Source organism: Cryptococcus depauperatus, chromosome 1 (genome assembly GCF_001720195.1).
Source record: "Cryptococcus depauperatus CBS 7841 chromosome 1, complete sequence".
NCBI lineage: Eukaryota > Fungi > Basidiomycota > Tremellomycetes > Tremellales > Cryptococcaceae > Cryptococcus > Cryptococcus depauperatus.
The window spans coordinates 132,630-149,145 of NC_089468.1; the positions used below are offsets into that span (position 1 = coordinate 132,630).

The 16,516-nt window shown below is 45.5% G+C and overlaps 8 protein-coding genes across 8 annotated transcripts; 5 read left to right on the forward strand and 3 right to left on the reverse strand.

Annotated features, from left to right (window-relative positions):
* Window positions 1-193: 193 nt before the first annotated feature.
* On the forward strand, window positions 194-3,183 carry L203_100048 (uncharacterized protein; the record flags this gene model as incomplete). The annotated part of the gene is made up of 7 exons (XM_066209516.1): window positions 194-328; window positions 380-513; window positions 563-734; window positions 787-1,019; window positions 1,067-2,129; window positions 2,180-2,708; window positions 2,774-3,183. 7 exons carry the CDS (start codon window positions 194-196, stop codon window positions 3,181-3,183), a joined length of 2,676 nt encoding a protein of 891 aa, XP_066065613.1.
* Window positions 3,184-3,505: 322 nt separating this feature from the next.
* Window positions 3,506-5,653, forward strand: L203_100049 (uncharacterized protein; the record flags this gene model as incomplete). The annotated part of the gene is made up of 4 exons (XM_066209517.1): window positions 3,506-3,751; window positions 3,816-3,907; window positions 3,952-4,074; window positions 4,135-5,653. The coding sequence occupies 4 exons, from the start codon at window positions 3,506-3,508 to the stop codon at window positions 5,651-5,653; spliced, it is 1,980 nt and encodes a 659-aa protein (XP_066065614.1).
* Window positions 5,654-5,782: 129 nt separating this feature from the next.
* On the reverse strand, window positions 5,783-6,774 carry L203_100050 (uncharacterized protein; the record flags this gene model as incomplete). The annotated part of the gene is made up of 3 exons (XM_066209518.1): window positions 5,783-5,793; window positions 5,843-5,993; window positions 6,046-6,774. 3 exons carry the CDS (start codon window positions 6,772-6,774, stop codon window positions 5,783-5,785), a joined length of 891 nt encoding a protein of 296 aa, XP_066065615.1.
* Window positions 6,775-7,051: 277 nt separating this feature from the next.
* On the forward strand, window positions 7,052-8,168 carry L203_100051 (uncharacterized protein; the record flags this gene model as incomplete). Its single annotated transcript, XM_066209519.1, has 7 exons — window positions 7,052-7,354; window positions 7,407-7,578; window positions 7,641-7,693; window positions 7,742-7,851; window positions 7,908-7,976; window positions 8,028-8,053; window positions 8,110-8,168. 7 exons carry the CDS (start codon window positions 7,052-7,054, stop codon window positions 8,166-8,168), a joined length of 792 nt encoding a protein of 263 aa, XP_066065616.1.
* Window positions 8,169-8,472: 304 nt separating this feature from the next.
* On the reverse strand, window positions 8,473-9,063 carry L203_100052 (uncharacterized protein; the record flags this gene model as incomplete). Its single annotated transcript, XM_066209520.1, has 4 exons — window positions 8,473-8,519; window positions 8,584-8,711; window positions 8,769-8,844; window positions 8,934-9,063. The coding sequence occupies 4 exons, from the start codon at window positions 9,061-9,063 to the stop codon at window positions 8,473-8,475; spliced, it is 381 nt and encodes a 126-aa protein (XP_066065617.1).
* A 713-nt stretch (window positions 9,064-9,776) lies between these two features.
* Window positions 9,777-11,800, forward strand: L203_100053 (uncharacterized protein; the record flags this gene model as incomplete). Its single annotated transcript, XM_066209521.1, has 6 exons — window positions 9,777-9,788; window positions 9,836-10,040; window positions 10,092-10,299; window positions 10,353-10,574; window positions 10,621-10,685; window positions 10,737-11,800. 6 exons carry the CDS (start codon window positions 9,777-9,779, stop codon window positions 11,798-11,800), a joined length of 1,776 nt encoding a protein of 591 aa, XP_066065618.1.
* Window positions 11,801-12,397: 597 nt separating this feature from the next.
* L203_100054 (uncharacterized protein) lies at window positions 12,398-14,443 on the forward strand (the record flags this gene model as incomplete). Its single annotated transcript, XM_066209522.1, has 8 exons — window positions 12,398-12,409; window positions 12,457-12,679; window positions 12,729-12,841; window positions 12,890-12,984; window positions 13,032-13,178; window positions 13,221-13,286; window positions 13,335-13,399; window positions 13,449-14,443. The coding sequence occupies 8 exons, from the start codon at window positions 12,398-12,400 to the stop codon at window positions 14,441-14,443; spliced, it is 1,716 nt and encodes a 571-aa protein (XP_066065619.1).
* A 569-nt stretch (window positions 14,444-15,012) lies between these two features.
* L203_100055 (uncharacterized protein) lies at window positions 15,013-16,389 on the reverse strand (the record flags this gene model as incomplete). Its single annotated transcript, XM_066209523.1, has 6 exons — window positions 15,013-15,081; window positions 15,140-15,204; window positions 15,365-15,476; window positions 15,547-15,585; window positions 15,898-16,148; window positions 16,338-16,389. The coding sequence occupies 6 exons, from the start codon at window positions 16,387-16,389 to the stop codon at window positions 15,013-15,015; spliced, it is 588 nt and encodes a 195-aa protein (XP_066065620.1).
* Between the last annotated feature and the right edge of the window lie 127 nt (window positions 16,390-16,516).

The following is a 16,516-nucleotide window of genomic DNA, read 5'->3' on the forward strand; positions in this document are numbered from 1 at the left end:
AAAATGGATGTCAAGAAAAATCACGGCCAAGGAGGTAAATTACGTAACCGAACTTATCTCAACTCAACAACAAATATATATTAGAGATTAAATTCCCATTTCAAGTCAATGAGAATAAATATTACCATAAAAGTGATAGTCAGCAACATTCATAATATAAAAATTATCATTTCAAAACCCTTCAAACTCGCCTATGAACTACCTCAAGTCTATAACGACCTCGGTACTTCAGTCCACAGGCGTGACTTTTCCCTTTTCAATTGGTGAACGCATACCAGGGCTTGACTCTCACTCTTCCATATGGGACATTCGCGAAGCCTCGAAAAAGGTAGACAGGATAGTGATAGTATGCGATTAATTATAAGCTGATATAAGGCAGGACGACGGGACACCTTTGACACTGTTTATCTATGACTCTACAGCTGCACATTCTAGAGGTAAAGACAGACGAGTCCTAATACAGCTGGCAAAGAATGCTCTGAAGAAACTACGTACAATACGTCACCCAGGTGTGTACGTAGTTCCATTACATGTAGCATGTTAGCAACTGATGGTTTGATAGCATCAAGTACATTGACTCGATTGAAACAGAGACACACATTTACATCGCTACTGAGCGTGTTCGTCCACTAGAATCTGTCATGACGGATTGGGATATTGGAGGCTCTCTTGCAGGGAAAGATAGAGGGAAAACTAAAGAAGAGTGGATTGGATGGGGTGTCAAGAGTATTTCAGTCAGTCAGCAAATTGCTGGTAGACTTTTCGCTCACAGATGTATTCTTACAGGCAGCGCTCGCATTCTTGAACTCTCCGCCATTAAGTCTCCATCATTTCTACCTCTTACCTTCAACAATATTCATCACCCCCGCCCTTGAATGGCGCCTGTCAGGTTTCGAATTGCTTACGGGTAAAGATGATGATGCTGGAATTCTTTGGAGTCTTGGAGGAGCGGTACCAGGAGATATTGGAGAGAGATGCCCTCCTGAAGTCCAAAAATCTGGATGGGGAACACTACGAAAGTAACGATACAGATTTCGTTGTGAAAATGTCGCTAATGAAAAATCAGCTCCGACCCGGCGCAACACGATACCTACCTCCTTGCCCTTCTCCTCTTTACTTTGTATAACCCTCGGTCGCCACTACCATCTTTAACCTCTCAGCCATCCCCCGCATCATCTGGTGCTCTACCGAAAGCGTTGTTCCCTCTATGGCGAAAAATGTTGAACCCCAATTCTCGAACTAGGCTTTCCACAGCTTCTTTCGTAAACGAAGCAGAGTCCTCTGGCTTATGGGCTGCCAATACTCTAGTCAGGATGGTTGAAGGACTAGATAATTTCGAATTACAGTCGGAAGGCGACAAGCTCAATTTACTCAAAACCATTAAAGATTCCACCTCATCAGGGTTACTACCCTTATCCTTCTCAACGTACAAGGTCCTACCTTCTCTTCTCCACTCTCTATCTCTTCCAACAGCTCCTTCATCTTCTATGCTCCCTCTTATACTTGAACTGGGAAAGAACGTCCCAGAAAAGGAGTATGGCAAAATCGTTTCGGAACCAGTCGTCAAACTTTGGGCTAGTCCTGATAGAGGTACCCGAATGGCTCTTCTTGAAGGACTAGAAAAATACATAGACAAGCTGGATAGTCGAACAGTCTCTGACAAAATTTGGCCTCATCTCATTACCGGCTTTTCTGATACTGTACCTGTCATTCGTGAAGCTACTGTCAAAGCCATACATCCTCTCTCTAGCAAATTGAGTGATCGAATACTCAACAATGATCTTTTACGCATTCTTGCCAAAACCCAGACAGACTCTGAGCCTTCAATTCGAACAAACACTTGTATTTTGCTTGGCCGTCTTGCGCCTATATTATCGACACAGACGAAGAAAAAGGTATTAGTGCCTGCTTTTGCGCGAAGCTTGAAAGATGGATTTATCCATGCAAGGATAGCTGGATTAATGGCCTTGATGGCCTCCGTAGAGAGCTTTGACAGAGAGGATTTGGCAGGGAGAGTGATGCCTGCAATGAGTTTTACACTGGTTGATAAGGAAATGATGGTAAGGGAGCAAGCCTTCAAGGCTATGAATATGTTTATGTCTCGATTGACAGAAATGGTCAAAGACATGGTAAGAGCTTTCGTCATTCTCTGATAAAAGGAGAGCTGATCGTCTTGCAGCCCGAAACTTCTGATCTCAATGCCCTTGGACCAACAACAACTTCGCAGGCACCAGCTTCCTCCAAACCCTTGGTCAACACTGCTACAGGTGCTGCTGGCGTCCTTGCTGGATGGGCGATGAGCTCCTTGTCGAAACAACTTGCTGCTAGTGAGGCACAGTCTACCATGGAGACCAACAGTACATTAGATGGTCTTAGTGTTTCTAAGCCTTCTTTCGGTGGTTCCTCAAGGACCAGCCCAAACTTGTCAGCAAGTGCAACTCCGTCTTTTACAAGTCCCATTGTGAGCCCAACACCTAGCGAAATAAATTCCCGCTTTTCATTGAAGACGACATCCAAATTGAATGGCATCTCTTCTCAATCTAGTCAAACAGGCGGGTTGAAACTAAGTAATACGAGAAAACCAAAACAGAGCTTGGCGGACCAGCTTGCAGCTGAAGTAGCTGCTGAAGAAGTAAATGACTGGGACAGCGGAAACGCGTGGGGGAATGATGATTTAATGGATGTTAATGCTGATGACGATGACTGGTGTATGTCGGATCCACCATCTTTCCTAGGTTTTACCTGCTGCATACTGATGTCCATCAAAACATAGCTACATTTGAATCTGCACCAGTACCAGGAATTCACGTTCCACCACCACAGTCCTATTATGTTACACCTGCCCAATCCAAACCAAAGCCAAAGTCTGCATCTACTGATACAGCTTTAGTGGTACCTGCAGCTACGGAATCGACATCTGCGCCCACAGTGCAATCACCCAAGCCTATAAAACCACCGACCATCTCCACACCTTTAGCACCAGCGTCCGTCTCACCTTCATCGTTTATTAAGTCTCCCCTTTCAAGCAGGCATGGTTCAGAAACAACGCCGCCTCCTCCAACAGTCACTACACCGCAGCCTAGTTTGGCAGGATTGAGCAAGGAGGAGAAAGATAAAGAGATGGCAAGGCGACGAGAAGAGAGAAAAGCAAAGATTGCGGCAATGAAGAAGGGCAAGGCATAAGCTTGTTAAAAAGATATTTAGAGTGTGTGTGTCTGTGGAAATTGTCTAATGCAAGATGCCAATAGATTGCCAGGTAGCTGTATATGTATGCTCTAGCTTTTACATGTGAATATTATCACTGAAGTCATGATGGCTGCCTTCTTCCATCTCCGATTTATTGTCGTCCTCCAATTTATCTTCCATGTCATCACTTTATTTGTCGTGAAGCCTATGGTAAGTCCAAGATGCAATTGATCAAAAAAAGACATTTAGCTGAACTACTCTATTCTTTTAATCATTCGTATAATTCGAATTCTTCAAAAGAACATTAAATCAGTTTAATATGACTGACTTCAACCTGAATCTTCGTTCAGCTCATGATCTTATCCTCTCACTCTTATCTCATATTCACTCATTTCCTCATGAACGATTGCTCTATCATGCTCCAGTTTTGGATCGAATATACCTATCCAACGCAGGCAACGGGGATCCAGTAGAGCAAAAAAAAAGAGTATGGAGACAAGATGAAGTTACGGGTCTGAGGAAATTTGTGGAACAAGTGGAACAACATGAACGATTAATCAAATCTGTTGGTCTTTTTTCTCTGCAGTCGATCGTTTTGTCTTCAGACTGATAGCTGAGGAAGATGCTAGACTCTTGTATACCGCCTCAAGAAGACCCTCTGCCCTCAGTCTAGAGTATGGAAACTTTTTGGAAGATTGTGGTCAGTTGCGAGCCTCCAGTAGTAGGTGTTAGAATGCCAATGGGAGGACATACAGGAGAATTCAGTCCCTCTAAAGGGTTTGAATATCGCAAACAGAAAGAAAAAAGCGGAAAACAGGCCAAGAAAGACAAGGACGTCTGGGTGGACGTGATTGCAAAAGGGGGACAAGAGTGGATAAGAATATATAGGTAGGTTACCTTGGAATTTGTATCACTTAGACACAAACTGATAAATTCTGTCGACAAAAGCAAAAAAATCTCTCACTTGCTCGCAGAGTTTCGCGAAGCTGACTCTTATATCAATTCTGATTTTGATTCAGAATCAGACGATCAAAACACCAGATATACCAACACCAATAGCTTGATGCGGCCATGCATGTCCAACAGTCTTTTCACCACTGCTCGCGAACTTTTATCTGCTTCACAAACTGCACCTCGGATACCTGGTGCTTCTGTTCCATCGCTCACGATGTGGCTTACACGTATTCCGCCAACGGCCGCCGATCTGTCAGTAGAGTATCTCAATACAGAAGATCTCAGTCCTAAGTGGCCAGATGATCGAATACCGATGACGATTGATGCTCTGCGAGAGATGGGCATCAGAATTGAATTCCTTTCACCATCTTCACTTCAGAACTTGTGTGGTCATCCTCTTCCTACGCCGCTTCCGCCTTCACTCAAGATGAACTTTGATATTACCACCCTTTTGGGAATATGTTCCGATGTTTTACATTATCCTATACCAAGGGACAAGCTTGAAGCCGCTAAACGTTCTTTAAGACCAAAAGACCAACTTGTTGGAAAAGGTTCGGAAGCAAGAGGTCGGGATGGTATGGGAAAATGTAAAGGGAAAGGTAGAAAAGAGATGAACGGAGACCAAACGGAAGATGATCTGCTCAAAGGCCAGAGTCAAAATTCTCGGGAGCTTTACAAGTGTATTCTTGAAGAAATGCAAAGACCCTGGGTAGAAGAGTTTAACTCGGTTATGCAACAAGCGTGGAAGGATCACAAAGAATATCATGGGGTGACGTCGATAGAGGAAGACGAACCTCGATTGGAATTTTGGGCAACTCGACAAGCTGCTCAGTACACTTATGAGGCGCTTACTTCTGGGCCTGCTCATGGGCTTGGGGCTGAACAGAGACGGATGAAGAGAATGCTTGGTCATGAGGAGGGTGACTTTTTCGAGGATTCAAGATATAAAGGTAAAGAAGGTATTCTCAAGGGTTTCAGAATTCGAGTTTTCGATGAGGAAGATGTCCAGTGCGAGGAGGTTGAAAAAACTGGATTTCATAAATCGCTTGCTTCTCTCACACAACTCTTTCTTGACGAATACTACGCTTCTGGAATGTCTTTTCCTATTGACAAAAAGACAAAGAATAAACAAAAGCCTGCCTCTCTACCAAATTTCCTCCAACCCAAAAAGATACCTACACCTCCCATCGCAAGGCTTTCTCTTCCCTTTCCAGTGGTCAGCCTTCACTCTCTTTGCCGTGGCGCCAAAGAGGGTATGACGACCGTCATGATGGGGACCGCTACTTTTAAAGAAGTTTGGGGACAATCCCGTTGGAAAGTGCGAGGTTGGGAAAGGGCGTCGTATAACTTTCAGCTTAATCATGAAGGTGGCGTGGCCAGGAGAGAAAGAGGGAACGCCGCGATAATGATTTTTCCATATAGGGTATTTGGAGAGGGTAAACGGGTAAGGTTTGGACAAGGAGATTATTCTTATCCAAATAAAGAAGAGGATGGCAGAGAAGACGGAGAGTAGGGGATTGAATATCCTTCACATACATATCATAGCATGTTGCTACATGTCAATACAACAGATACGCACAAAGACCCACTTTTTCAATGCCAGACTGTTATACTACGAAAGATCACTTTATCAAGACCATGTTTATAGAGGATCTGTAAGCCTTATCAGATTTATTCTGTGTACCAAGTGAAAATCATTTACCATCTTCGTCTTCATCAGGCCAGTTGTGACCAGGGCTGACTGGCTCCTCTTTGACCTTGAATCTCTCATTTCGTCGCTGCGCGATCGCCGGTCCTCGCCGTTTGAGAGATGAAGGAACTCGTATTTCAGAAGTAATTATTTCTGTCTCTGGCTACGTGTTTGTCAGCTCAAGCCTTTCTCGAGAGGATTGTGTTCCCAAGTACCTCTGACAGAATGGGAGGATGGATTGTCTCTTTCTGCTGTTTAGGGACACATTCGTCTTCCACATCCTCATGCTCAGTGTCAGACCCTGTTATCCTCTTTCTCTTCTTTGCTGTGGCTCTCTGTGATCTTCGAATAGGCGATGACAGCGCTAATGGAGCAAGGGGTAATGTAGATGGTTTTCGACTAGCATGATTGGTAGATTGAGAGGTAAATCTAGGCTTAGTTGTGGGAGTACAAAGGTCATAGTCGATAGGCTTTGGCCCTTTGGAAATGAGGAAGGAGCAGCTTTCCATCTCGAAGGGTTCCAGCCTTATAGCCTTTTCCACATTGTCTCTCATTTCCCAGTATCGCTCCTCCCAGTATTCTTTCTCTCTCGTTATCTTTTCTCTCTTCTTTCTTTCTCTATCTCTATCTCGAGCCAGTTCATCTCTCAATCTCTCTATATCCTCCCTTTTTCCTCTAGCAGAGATGGCTTCATGCTCCCATTCCCTCAGAGTCTTTTCTAGCCTTTTGACTTGAATTTCTGAATCTCCCAAAGCATCTTCAGTTTCAGCTAAACGAGACTCGGCTTTTCGTAGAGCGATGTTTTCGCCTTCAAGCTCAGCGATACGAAGCTTGTATTCTGTGTTGGTTTGTAGTATTCCTTTATTAAGAAATGTTGCAAGCTCAAGCTCGTGATTCGCGGTGGATAATTGGGATTCGAGACTAGCGATCGTTGAGCGGGACATGTATATGTTGAATGTACGTAGGCTTGCACTTGTCAACAATGTTAAGATTCTATCAAAGATGTATTATACAATGCTTTTCAAGTAAATCTCCTTGAAGATTGATATAATGAAAGAAATGAAGATATTTTGCAAAAGACGCAAAAGTAGATAAAAAAGTCAAAACATTCGTAGCAAAATATATGTTTTAGCTTTTTCAGTTTTTCTCTCACAAACGAATTTGTTAATCCTTCTTATCATCATCTCTTCACAATAAAAGACGAAAAGGAAGAGAGAGAAAATGTCAACAGCATCTGAATCAAGAAGACGTGATTCCCGTTCTCCTCGTCGAGACAGAGATTACCATCGCCAGTCTTCAGAACGTTTTACAAGGCCACGAGACGGAGGGTATAGCGACAGGGATCAAATCCGAGAACGCGAATCTTCAGGGGTCCGAGACAGAGGTAGAGATAGAGAGCATAGGAATGAGAGAGGTTCTTACAGAAGAAGAAGAGAGGATGGCAATGGATCTTATGGCGCCAGAGACCGAGAAATGGACAGAGCTATGGACAGAAAAAGATATGATGATAGTATTAAGAAACAAGTATGTGGGAACATGTCGGTATATATGGCGGCGCTCATTGTCAATCGCATAGGATCCGGAGGACGCTGTTGAGCGAGAAAAACCCAACTTTAATCAGTCTGGCCTTCTCGCCAAAGAGACAAATACGATCAAGGGAGTTGAAGTCAAGTACAATGAGCCTCCAGAGGCTCGTAAGCCTACCAAAAACTGGAGACTGTACGTTTTCAAAGGTAAAGAGCAAATTGGTAGGTCTTTTCGTCGGTTTATAATGTTGAACCTGAAGTGAATAACTGTATACTTTGCATAGATTTGGTGCATATCTATCAGCAATCCTGCTATCTTGTAGGTAGAGACGAAACGGTAAGTATTGCATGTCTGAGATGATGAGGGTTTTGATGTGTTCCCAAGATCACCGATATACCAGTAGCCCATCCGTCATGCTCCAAGCAACACGCTGCTATCCAATTTCGACAAATAACAAGTAAAAACGAATACGGCGATGCGTCTACTACCATAAAGCGAGTAGCATTATGTGTTGAGTAGTTAGAGACTGACTGCTTTAACTGCATTGTAGGCCATTTGTTATTGATTTAGAATCAACAAATGGTACATTTGTAAACGACGCTGAAATTCCTAAATCAAGGTTCGTTTTCACAGTGTTGTCAAGGTCGGAACTCAATATGATTCTTGCCAGATACTATGAACTGAAAGCTAGTGACGGTAAGTTTACTATTGGGATTGCTAGGTTCGATGTGGATAACAGCGTGGCGATACAGTCATTAAATTCGGCACCTCATCACGAGAGTATGTCTTGCTCCATGAAGATGCTTCATAAGGAAGTGAAGAGAGAATCAGCCAGAAGTTTTCAACGCTGCATCACCGATGGCATGTATATTCATGCCCGCTGGATCGATTTGCTCAAGTGTTTTCCATCAAATTGCAAGCAATAGGTGTTTTACAAGTTCTTTACTGTTCTGACTCCAGTTTTTGAATAATTTTTTGCTGAATTTACCTTGGATATGTTTGACCTGAATCACTTGTCTTGCGCCATTTCAAACGCCTACTTTTCTTCTACTGACATGTGGCGCCAATCTGCTACAAAACCTCTGCGTCATCAATGATCCCTTCCACATCAACAGTCAAACCCCAAGTCCTCGATACACTTCGTCTGAGTCAAGTGGAATCTCTATGCTCTTGACATGAGTTGTGAGTCCAATATGATAGCTCACCACCAACAGCAGCATACCTACCATTACTCACATATAGCATCTCAATCCAAAGGGACTGAAACTGACCCAGTATGATTGATTCCGACATATCATTGCTAACCATATTATTGGCATCGAATGTGGAAAGGTCGTCCTTGTCAAATCCTTGACTTGGATCAAAGTATCCTCAAACTCGCAGACACAACATTGCCATATCTTTGGCCAACCATAACTCAAATATCTTGTTCCCACCACCAGCAAGTTCATCTTGCAAAACCCGGCCGTATCTCCTATACCAGCAAGCTACCTACCCTGTCACTGAGCACTCACGACCAGATTTCAATAAATATGCGCTCCGTTTCTCACAAGCATGCCACATACTATCCACCTACACTGGGAATGGACATAACTAGTATGTGTACTAGTACAGCAACCTCCCATTTCTGCCATGCCACACCTCAGCTCCGCCCCATGCTGAGACCGACGAGCTTCTCCTCTCCTTCTGCTGCTTCCCCAAACCATCCTGCATGCTTTTCAAATGTAAACGCATACCTTCCGCCATTTCCTTGCTACATATAAATACACATCCAGGCCTTCCACATACAACGTTTTGTTTGTGTTCCTTCTTACAATTTTTTTCCCATCCGATTGTTTGGTTCCTTCTCGTCAGTTGTGAAACGACGCGTACAGATCAAATCTCCTGTGCGCTTGGACCTCTTTTCCTCTCTTGCCTAGTGAGCATCCATGACAGTGACACAATAGTAGTTTCATCCATTTTTTATTTTTATTTCAACTTCTTTTTTCTCTTTCTACTTTTATTCTTTCTCTTACTTTCTTTCTCGAAGGGCAACGCACTACAAGTCTTGAAACTGCCTCTGTCGCCACCGAGAGGAGCAGGATTGGGAGCAAAGACTGCCAACTCGCTATCCAGGCGGTTAGTCATATCGTTGCTGGGGACAACTTTCGCGATCAGGCTTGCATTCACGTCGCGTCTATCATTCCTGCTTGGCTATAAAAGTGTTTTCGTCGGTTGGTCGATATATTGCATACGCATCGCCTTTTGGCAGGGAGGGATTGTGACACTGGGAGTAGCGTGTTACGCGTCAACGCGTCTGCCTGGCTGGCGAATAGCTTCAGTGAGTGGCAAGGCGGTGTACCAACAGACGCGTTGACGTTGTCCTGCAGCGTCATAGTGACAATCTTGGCATCTTGCATACATTAGTTGGGATTTCAATATGGACATTACGGTAGGTGTATTCTCTTCCAGGCGCGTCATGAATAACCTGGTTTATAGATTGACGACACTTCACCACAATTTCAATACTATTCCTCAAAATCTAGCTGGAGTCAAAAGCATACGGATGATTCGCAAACGGTCAACTACTACAAACAAACTTTTTATGCCACCTTTACAGATGGCGACTCGGTGTCCTTGACGTTTAATGGCACAGCAGTGACCATTTATGGAGCACTGAGATCAAACCATGGTATTTACTCGAGTCAGTGACATTATCAACAGACGTCTCATAGGGATACTTACGATAGGACAGCACAACTTGATGGCGGCAGTATATCTTACCAGTCTGGTTATTCTGCCGATGCGAAATTCCAGCAAGTCTTGTTTGCTGCCAGCAATCTGTCGTCGGATCAAGAGCACCAAGTCGTCTTGACTAATCTACCTTCTCAGACGGATGTAAAGGACAAAGGCATTAGCCCATGGTGGTTTGACGTTGACTATGCTGTCATCACCACTCCAACGTACATTTGGTCACGAGCGGACAAGGCTTGTCGAGCTAACCAAATGTTTGCAGCTCTGGCGAGATCTTTACCACAGAATTTGATGACACCTCTTCATTCGTATCCTATTTTGGGACAGGCTGGACTGCTGGTCCTCCTCTACAACCCGATAAATACTATAATTCAACAGCACACATTACATCAGTTGTTGGGGACTCTATGCAACTGAAATTCAACGGATCTAGTATCCAGGTGTTTGGAGGGTTATATACCGACCACGGCAACTACTCGGTCTCGTAGGTCGCTTTGCTGTATCTTTTGTCCACGCTCATTGTATACTAGTATTGATGGCGGTAAAACTCAAAACTTCAACGGTACCTTTTTCAATCTCCAACCAAGAACAACATGTAAGTACCACACTATAGCCAACCCAAACAAGGCTGACATCAACTGCATAGTATATCAAGCAAGTCATCTTGAAGACGGCCCTCACATCTTGCTGATCACCAATTTGGGCCAAGGTCCCTCTGGCAACTTTTTCGATTTTGATTATGCCATCGTGAACAGTACCATCAATCCGATGTCTACTGGCAATACTACCGACACTGGAACAACTCTCACCAGCATATCTACAGCATCGTCCACTATTCCCAGCAATAGCAACGGCTCGAATACCGGTAATTCCAATCACTCTACCAGTAATAGCTCCAACACCAATGTTGCAGGTGTGGTTGGCGGCATTGTGGGCGGCGTAGTAGCTCTGGCTTTGATTGCTCTGACGACGTGGTGGTTGTTTAAAAAGCTGAAAAGAAGACGTGGTTCAGCCTACATGAGACCCGGAAGATCACCCAATCGGATGGATTTGAACGACCCAGAGATCAAGCCTTACATGGGACCTGAAATCTATACATTACCATTTGGCACCTCGTCATCTAGCAGAGACCTATCTGTAAATTCTCGTTCACCAGGGCTCTCTCCAAACATTCCTGATGACCATTCACCAAGGAATCCATTTGGTTCGGCAGGACGTGGTATGTCTCAACAATCATTACCATTCCTCACTCGAATCCCATCTCCTCCATCCTCAAGCGTTCCCAGCTATGCAAGGAGTATAAAACCCCCAAGCTGGGCAGGCGATGCGCCTCACTCTAGCCGCTTTCCCAATAGTCAAACAGGTACTTTTGAGCGAGCTTCGACGGCAGTTGCCACCTCAGAATATCACGATCATCCTGTTTCTACCAACGGGCCCCAAAGGTCATCCACCAAGTCTGCTGGCGTGACTCTTCCTTATACCGCCTATCCTCCCTCTGCGACGGACGATAGTATCCGATCTATTCATCACTATGAAGGAACAAATGAGACTGAACGGAGTCAACCATCCTTATCGAGAATGTATGTGCCTGGGAGAGAGCAGGATATGGGGCCTGTTACGCGGCCGCAAGATCATGAAGATCCCGAAGGAATGCTTCCGCCCAATTATTCACAGGCGACTGAGCCTTTACCAGATCAAAGGAGGACATGAAATCACTGAGACAGAAGAGAATGATTTGTGATATATTGCTCAGATGCCTCTACTTTACATGTTTGATGCTTCTGCTTTTTCTTACTTTAGGCTATGCTTTTTGGTGGTGATGCTATGGACTGTTTGTAAGCTTTCTACCTTGGCGTCTTTGAATGCTAAACATTGGTTTCTGCAACTTTTGAAAGGGGAAACTGGGCGTGAAGCAATGTGACGTAATGAAGCCTAGTGTAAGACTTTGTTTACACACATCTTTTTCCCTTTAACTATCCTCTTTTTTCGCTCTCCGACGTTAATTCCAATCAAAAGCCACAAGTGTGTGTATGCACAAGGAAAATGTGTGGACGGCAAAAATCATGCTTCCGACTTGGAGCAAATTGCGATTACATGAACGACTAGATCCCATGCATTCGCTGGTATTCTTGAAAAGTTTGCCCTCCAAATCATCTTTCCCCTCCAAAAGGTTGTTGCCAGCGACTCCTTCTCCCTACGCCCAACAATTCAGAGCATACAAAAATTACGCGCTAGGCAGAGCGACTGCTAGTTCTCCAACGGCTGATTAAAATCCGACCTTGATACGCTCCATTCAAGCTTACCACGATGAACATTCTTGTGAGTATGCCGTACGAGAAGCAGCTCCGCTCATGCAGTATCCTCAGCTCGACGATGTCTCGCCTCAGCTCCGCTACTATGTGGGCAACAACAGCCAAGGCTGGATCGTTGACCATACTGCAACATCGGCCCATCCAGATCCATATATCGACCGTTACAGCCGCTCAGCATTCCATGCTTCAATTTCAAACGATCGCATGCAGCTCAAGTTTAATGGCACTGGGATAACAGTCTATGGGGCTAAAAGGCCCAACCATGGAGCCTACGGAGGTGCGTTTCTGTCATGGTCTGGCTTTTGAGTGTTGACACAAGAGTCTAGTGAAAATGGACGATGGAGACGAGATGATTGCAGATGGATATTCTGCCTCCGATGTCTATCAGACCGAGCTATTCTCCAAAAACGACCTTGATCCTTCCAAAGAGCATGAGATTGTAGGTGCCGCGACGGGCAGTCGATATTCATCCTAACATCAAGAACAGACCGTCTCAAATTATCCTGACAGACAGACACTAGCTCCTGGGCCCAGCAATGACCACTGGCTGGATATTGACTATGTTGTGATTACTCAACCAACGTATGTCGCCCTTGGGTTGCTGTACGTCCGAGGCTGACAGAGGCTAGATCTGGAACATTATTTACCACCTTTATCGACGACACTTCTCCATCAGTAGCTTATGACAGTGGCTGGGCATCTGTTGCCAACGATAAGACGTGCTTTAATCTTACGAGCCATGCCAGTTCCACCAAATACTCGACATTTGAGATTTCGTGAGTGTCATGACAAGGCGAGATTTACTAATAATGAACAAGGTTCTCCGGTTCGTCTGTTCAGCTGTTTGGTAATGTCAACTCTGATCATGGGAATTATTCAATCAGGTAGGCGATGCCGACAGGTGAGAAGGCATTCGACTGACACGACTGCAGTTTAGATGGAATGGAGGCTGTGACGTACGACGGCTCTTTCCGGCAACTGATCGAGAATACAGCATGTGAGTGTAGAGATGTCTTTTGAGAAGATAAAGGTTGACACTTTGCAAGTGTTTACTGCTGCCGGACTCCAAGAAGGCCAACATACACTCAAAGCGATGAACCTCGGAGATGGTTCTAATAAACGGCTTGATTTTGACTATGCTGTCGTCAATTCTACCGTCAAACCCAGTGCCATTGGTGGTACGAGCCAGACCAGCACTTCCATCACTGGCAGCCATGTTGCCGACACTGACAAGGCACCCGCCAGCTCGGGAAAAAGTAACACAGCTGGTATCGTAGGCGGTGTTGTAGGAGGTGTGTTAGCCGTTACTGTCATAACAATCATTGTGTGGTGGTTACTTCGCCGGCGACGGAAGGCTAAGCAGGAGGCCCTGCAGGAAGCCCAAATTTACTCATATCCCTCAATTACTTCTCCAACATCTGGACCAGATTCGACAAACCGTCCTATCCCATCCGCTCCTTCTTCGGCATGGTCTGGTCTGCCTGTGACTCACATCGTTCACGAATATCAAAGTCCTACAGGTTTCGAAGACCGCTCAGGATCAAGTGCTGTTGCCAACTCACCTGCATCACGAGAAGGAAATCCATTCATGTCCGCGATACCCCCTCCGCCAGCTTCCACATCTTCTTCTTATCCTTTCAGTGCGTATGCCCCGTCTGCCATGCCGACGTCGTACGCTCCTTCTACTGGCAGGTCTCCTTTACCAACCAACTATGCCTCAAGTGTAATCCCTGCGGGCCGGGACGAAAAACACATGTACACAACTGCTGATCCGGATACCAGACCCATTACCGCTGGAACGGAGAGTACAAGTCCCCACAGTCAACAACCCCTCAACCCTCAACCTCTCCATCTTCACGGTAGCCCTATCGATTCGCAAGGGAGTGATCTTGCAGATTCGTTTTATGAGGACTGGCAAAGAACTCAGGACAGCCAAGGGACGAGACAGTTGAATGGCGATGATGCGAATGTACTTCCGCCAGACTATATTGAAGCAACCCAATCTCAAGCACTGGGATCGATCACGAATTCGGTCAGATGAAGATGGCTCTATGGTTTTCGGAGTGAACGAGATGATGGTGATCCGGTTCCTAACGGGTTGTATTTCGGCTATATTTGGGCAGCTATACTCTTAGCTTCAATATAATATGTTTTTGTTCTTCTGCTCCTCCAATTGGTATCCTCTACATTTGTTATGTGACATATCAGCATCCTATAGTCGTTTCTGAATCAATGCAACAGCTCAATCAGCTATACGGCTTCAAACCCATCAGTCTCAAACCGAAACATGAGGTTGGACAACATCAGGGAAACCGAATCGGAACAGACCGATAATTTGTGAGATTGCGTAGTATACACATAGGGAGCTGTGTTTACAGGGAATCGCCGACTTTTCTTGCCTTGCGCTCATCAACCAACATTCCGCTACTGCGATTGAAAGTTCTTTTGGCCAACCATCTTGGTCACAGGGTGGTCCCTCTGTAACGGACGACTAGTAAAATATTCCTGAAAACCATATATCTTCTTGGAATGTTGGCTGTAAACGGCGATACGGCTCCAACTTACTTCTCTGGACTAGTAGTGATGCATTGGCTGATTGATAATGAATCATTATACAAATGACCATGGGCCTCGCTCCTCCTTCATAACACAAGGTATTGTCGTACACAGATGCCGTGACTATCGACCCAATCCCAAGATCGTTAGTATATGAAAAAACCAACGAAAAGCCTCTGACCTCTTTATATATCACTTTCAAGATAGCCTTTTGACTTTTTCGGTTACTGGCTGGTTCGGAGAGATCTGAGATTGTTGCCATCTATACATCTGAAAACCTCCACTCTTCTGTTTTTCGGCGATCTCCGACGTAAACAGAAATCTATAATGGATGCAAGAGTAGGTTTTGATCTATTTCAACAGACACATATAAAGTGTTTGTGACTTTTGCTGGGACGGTTTGCACCTCCATCATTAAAGACATGTCGCTTGCTGCCAATCCTGACAACTCTCGGTCGATTTTTCCAAAAGACGACGGCGGCTCGTCCTACTCGGCGTAAGAAGTCCTGTTGGATCAACTGGTGGCGATTGACATCTCCCAGATTCAGCGGCACATCACTACAGCTCTTCGCTTCTGTCGATACTGACCAAGGTAACTACTCGATCAGGTAATCTTGTGACCTTGGCCTACAGCCTGGGTGGGGGCCAGGAAGGAGTTGTCGCCCTCGTCTCCTTTCTCGCCTGGTTCCTCTTCCGTCGCCCTGGACCTCTGCCAGAAAAGTCTAGACCCGAATCATTCTACTACTCCCGATCCACCATAGAAGAGCCCCGCCCTCTCACAAACTCGACTGGGTGGGAATAGACGGCAACAGCGAGCACGGCGTGAAGTACGATCGCCCATCGTTCAACTCTTCATTCACACCTCTTGTACATGTCACCTCGGGTGGACAAGACCCCAACCTTACGACAACAGACAGCCGCTCAAATGTCTACTCCCACTTTCAACGTCGCATCCGCTGGCCATCTCGAGGACCGAATACGGTAGGCAACACTGGCATAGGCAAACATCCACCAGCTACCTCTACCTATTCCCAAGACGGCACATAACCTGGCAAAGAACCTGGCAGCCGCGCCAACACCCAGACGCCACCCCGCCTCCAGAGCTGTACCCAGTCCTCCCTCCAAACCACCACCTCTCAACCCATACGCCTCTCTGGGCCATTGTCCACCGTTAACGACGACGATGCCGCCTACATGGGGCCTGTCCCAGTCAGATACACCCACCACTTGCGAGCATGAGCCAGAGCGAGGACGAGTTGTGTTTGTATCTGTTGTAGCAATCTGTGGTGGCAAATATTTATAATCATTTTCCGTATGCCTTTATGTATCTACAAATCTGGGCAAAGTCGTAAAACTCTCACCGCGCTAGCCGCACCGACCGCAACGCGTCAATGTCGCGAATCCTGCGTGTTTCTGTGCCAGCTTCAACATCTCACTGGAACTAGCGTCCATCAACACTCGCTCCACACGCCGGCGACACTTCTCACCCAGAATCGGCGGGCTAGCGTGGAGCGAGAGTGGTGGGCGGATGTACTGGCGGTGGGGATCGGCAGGAGAG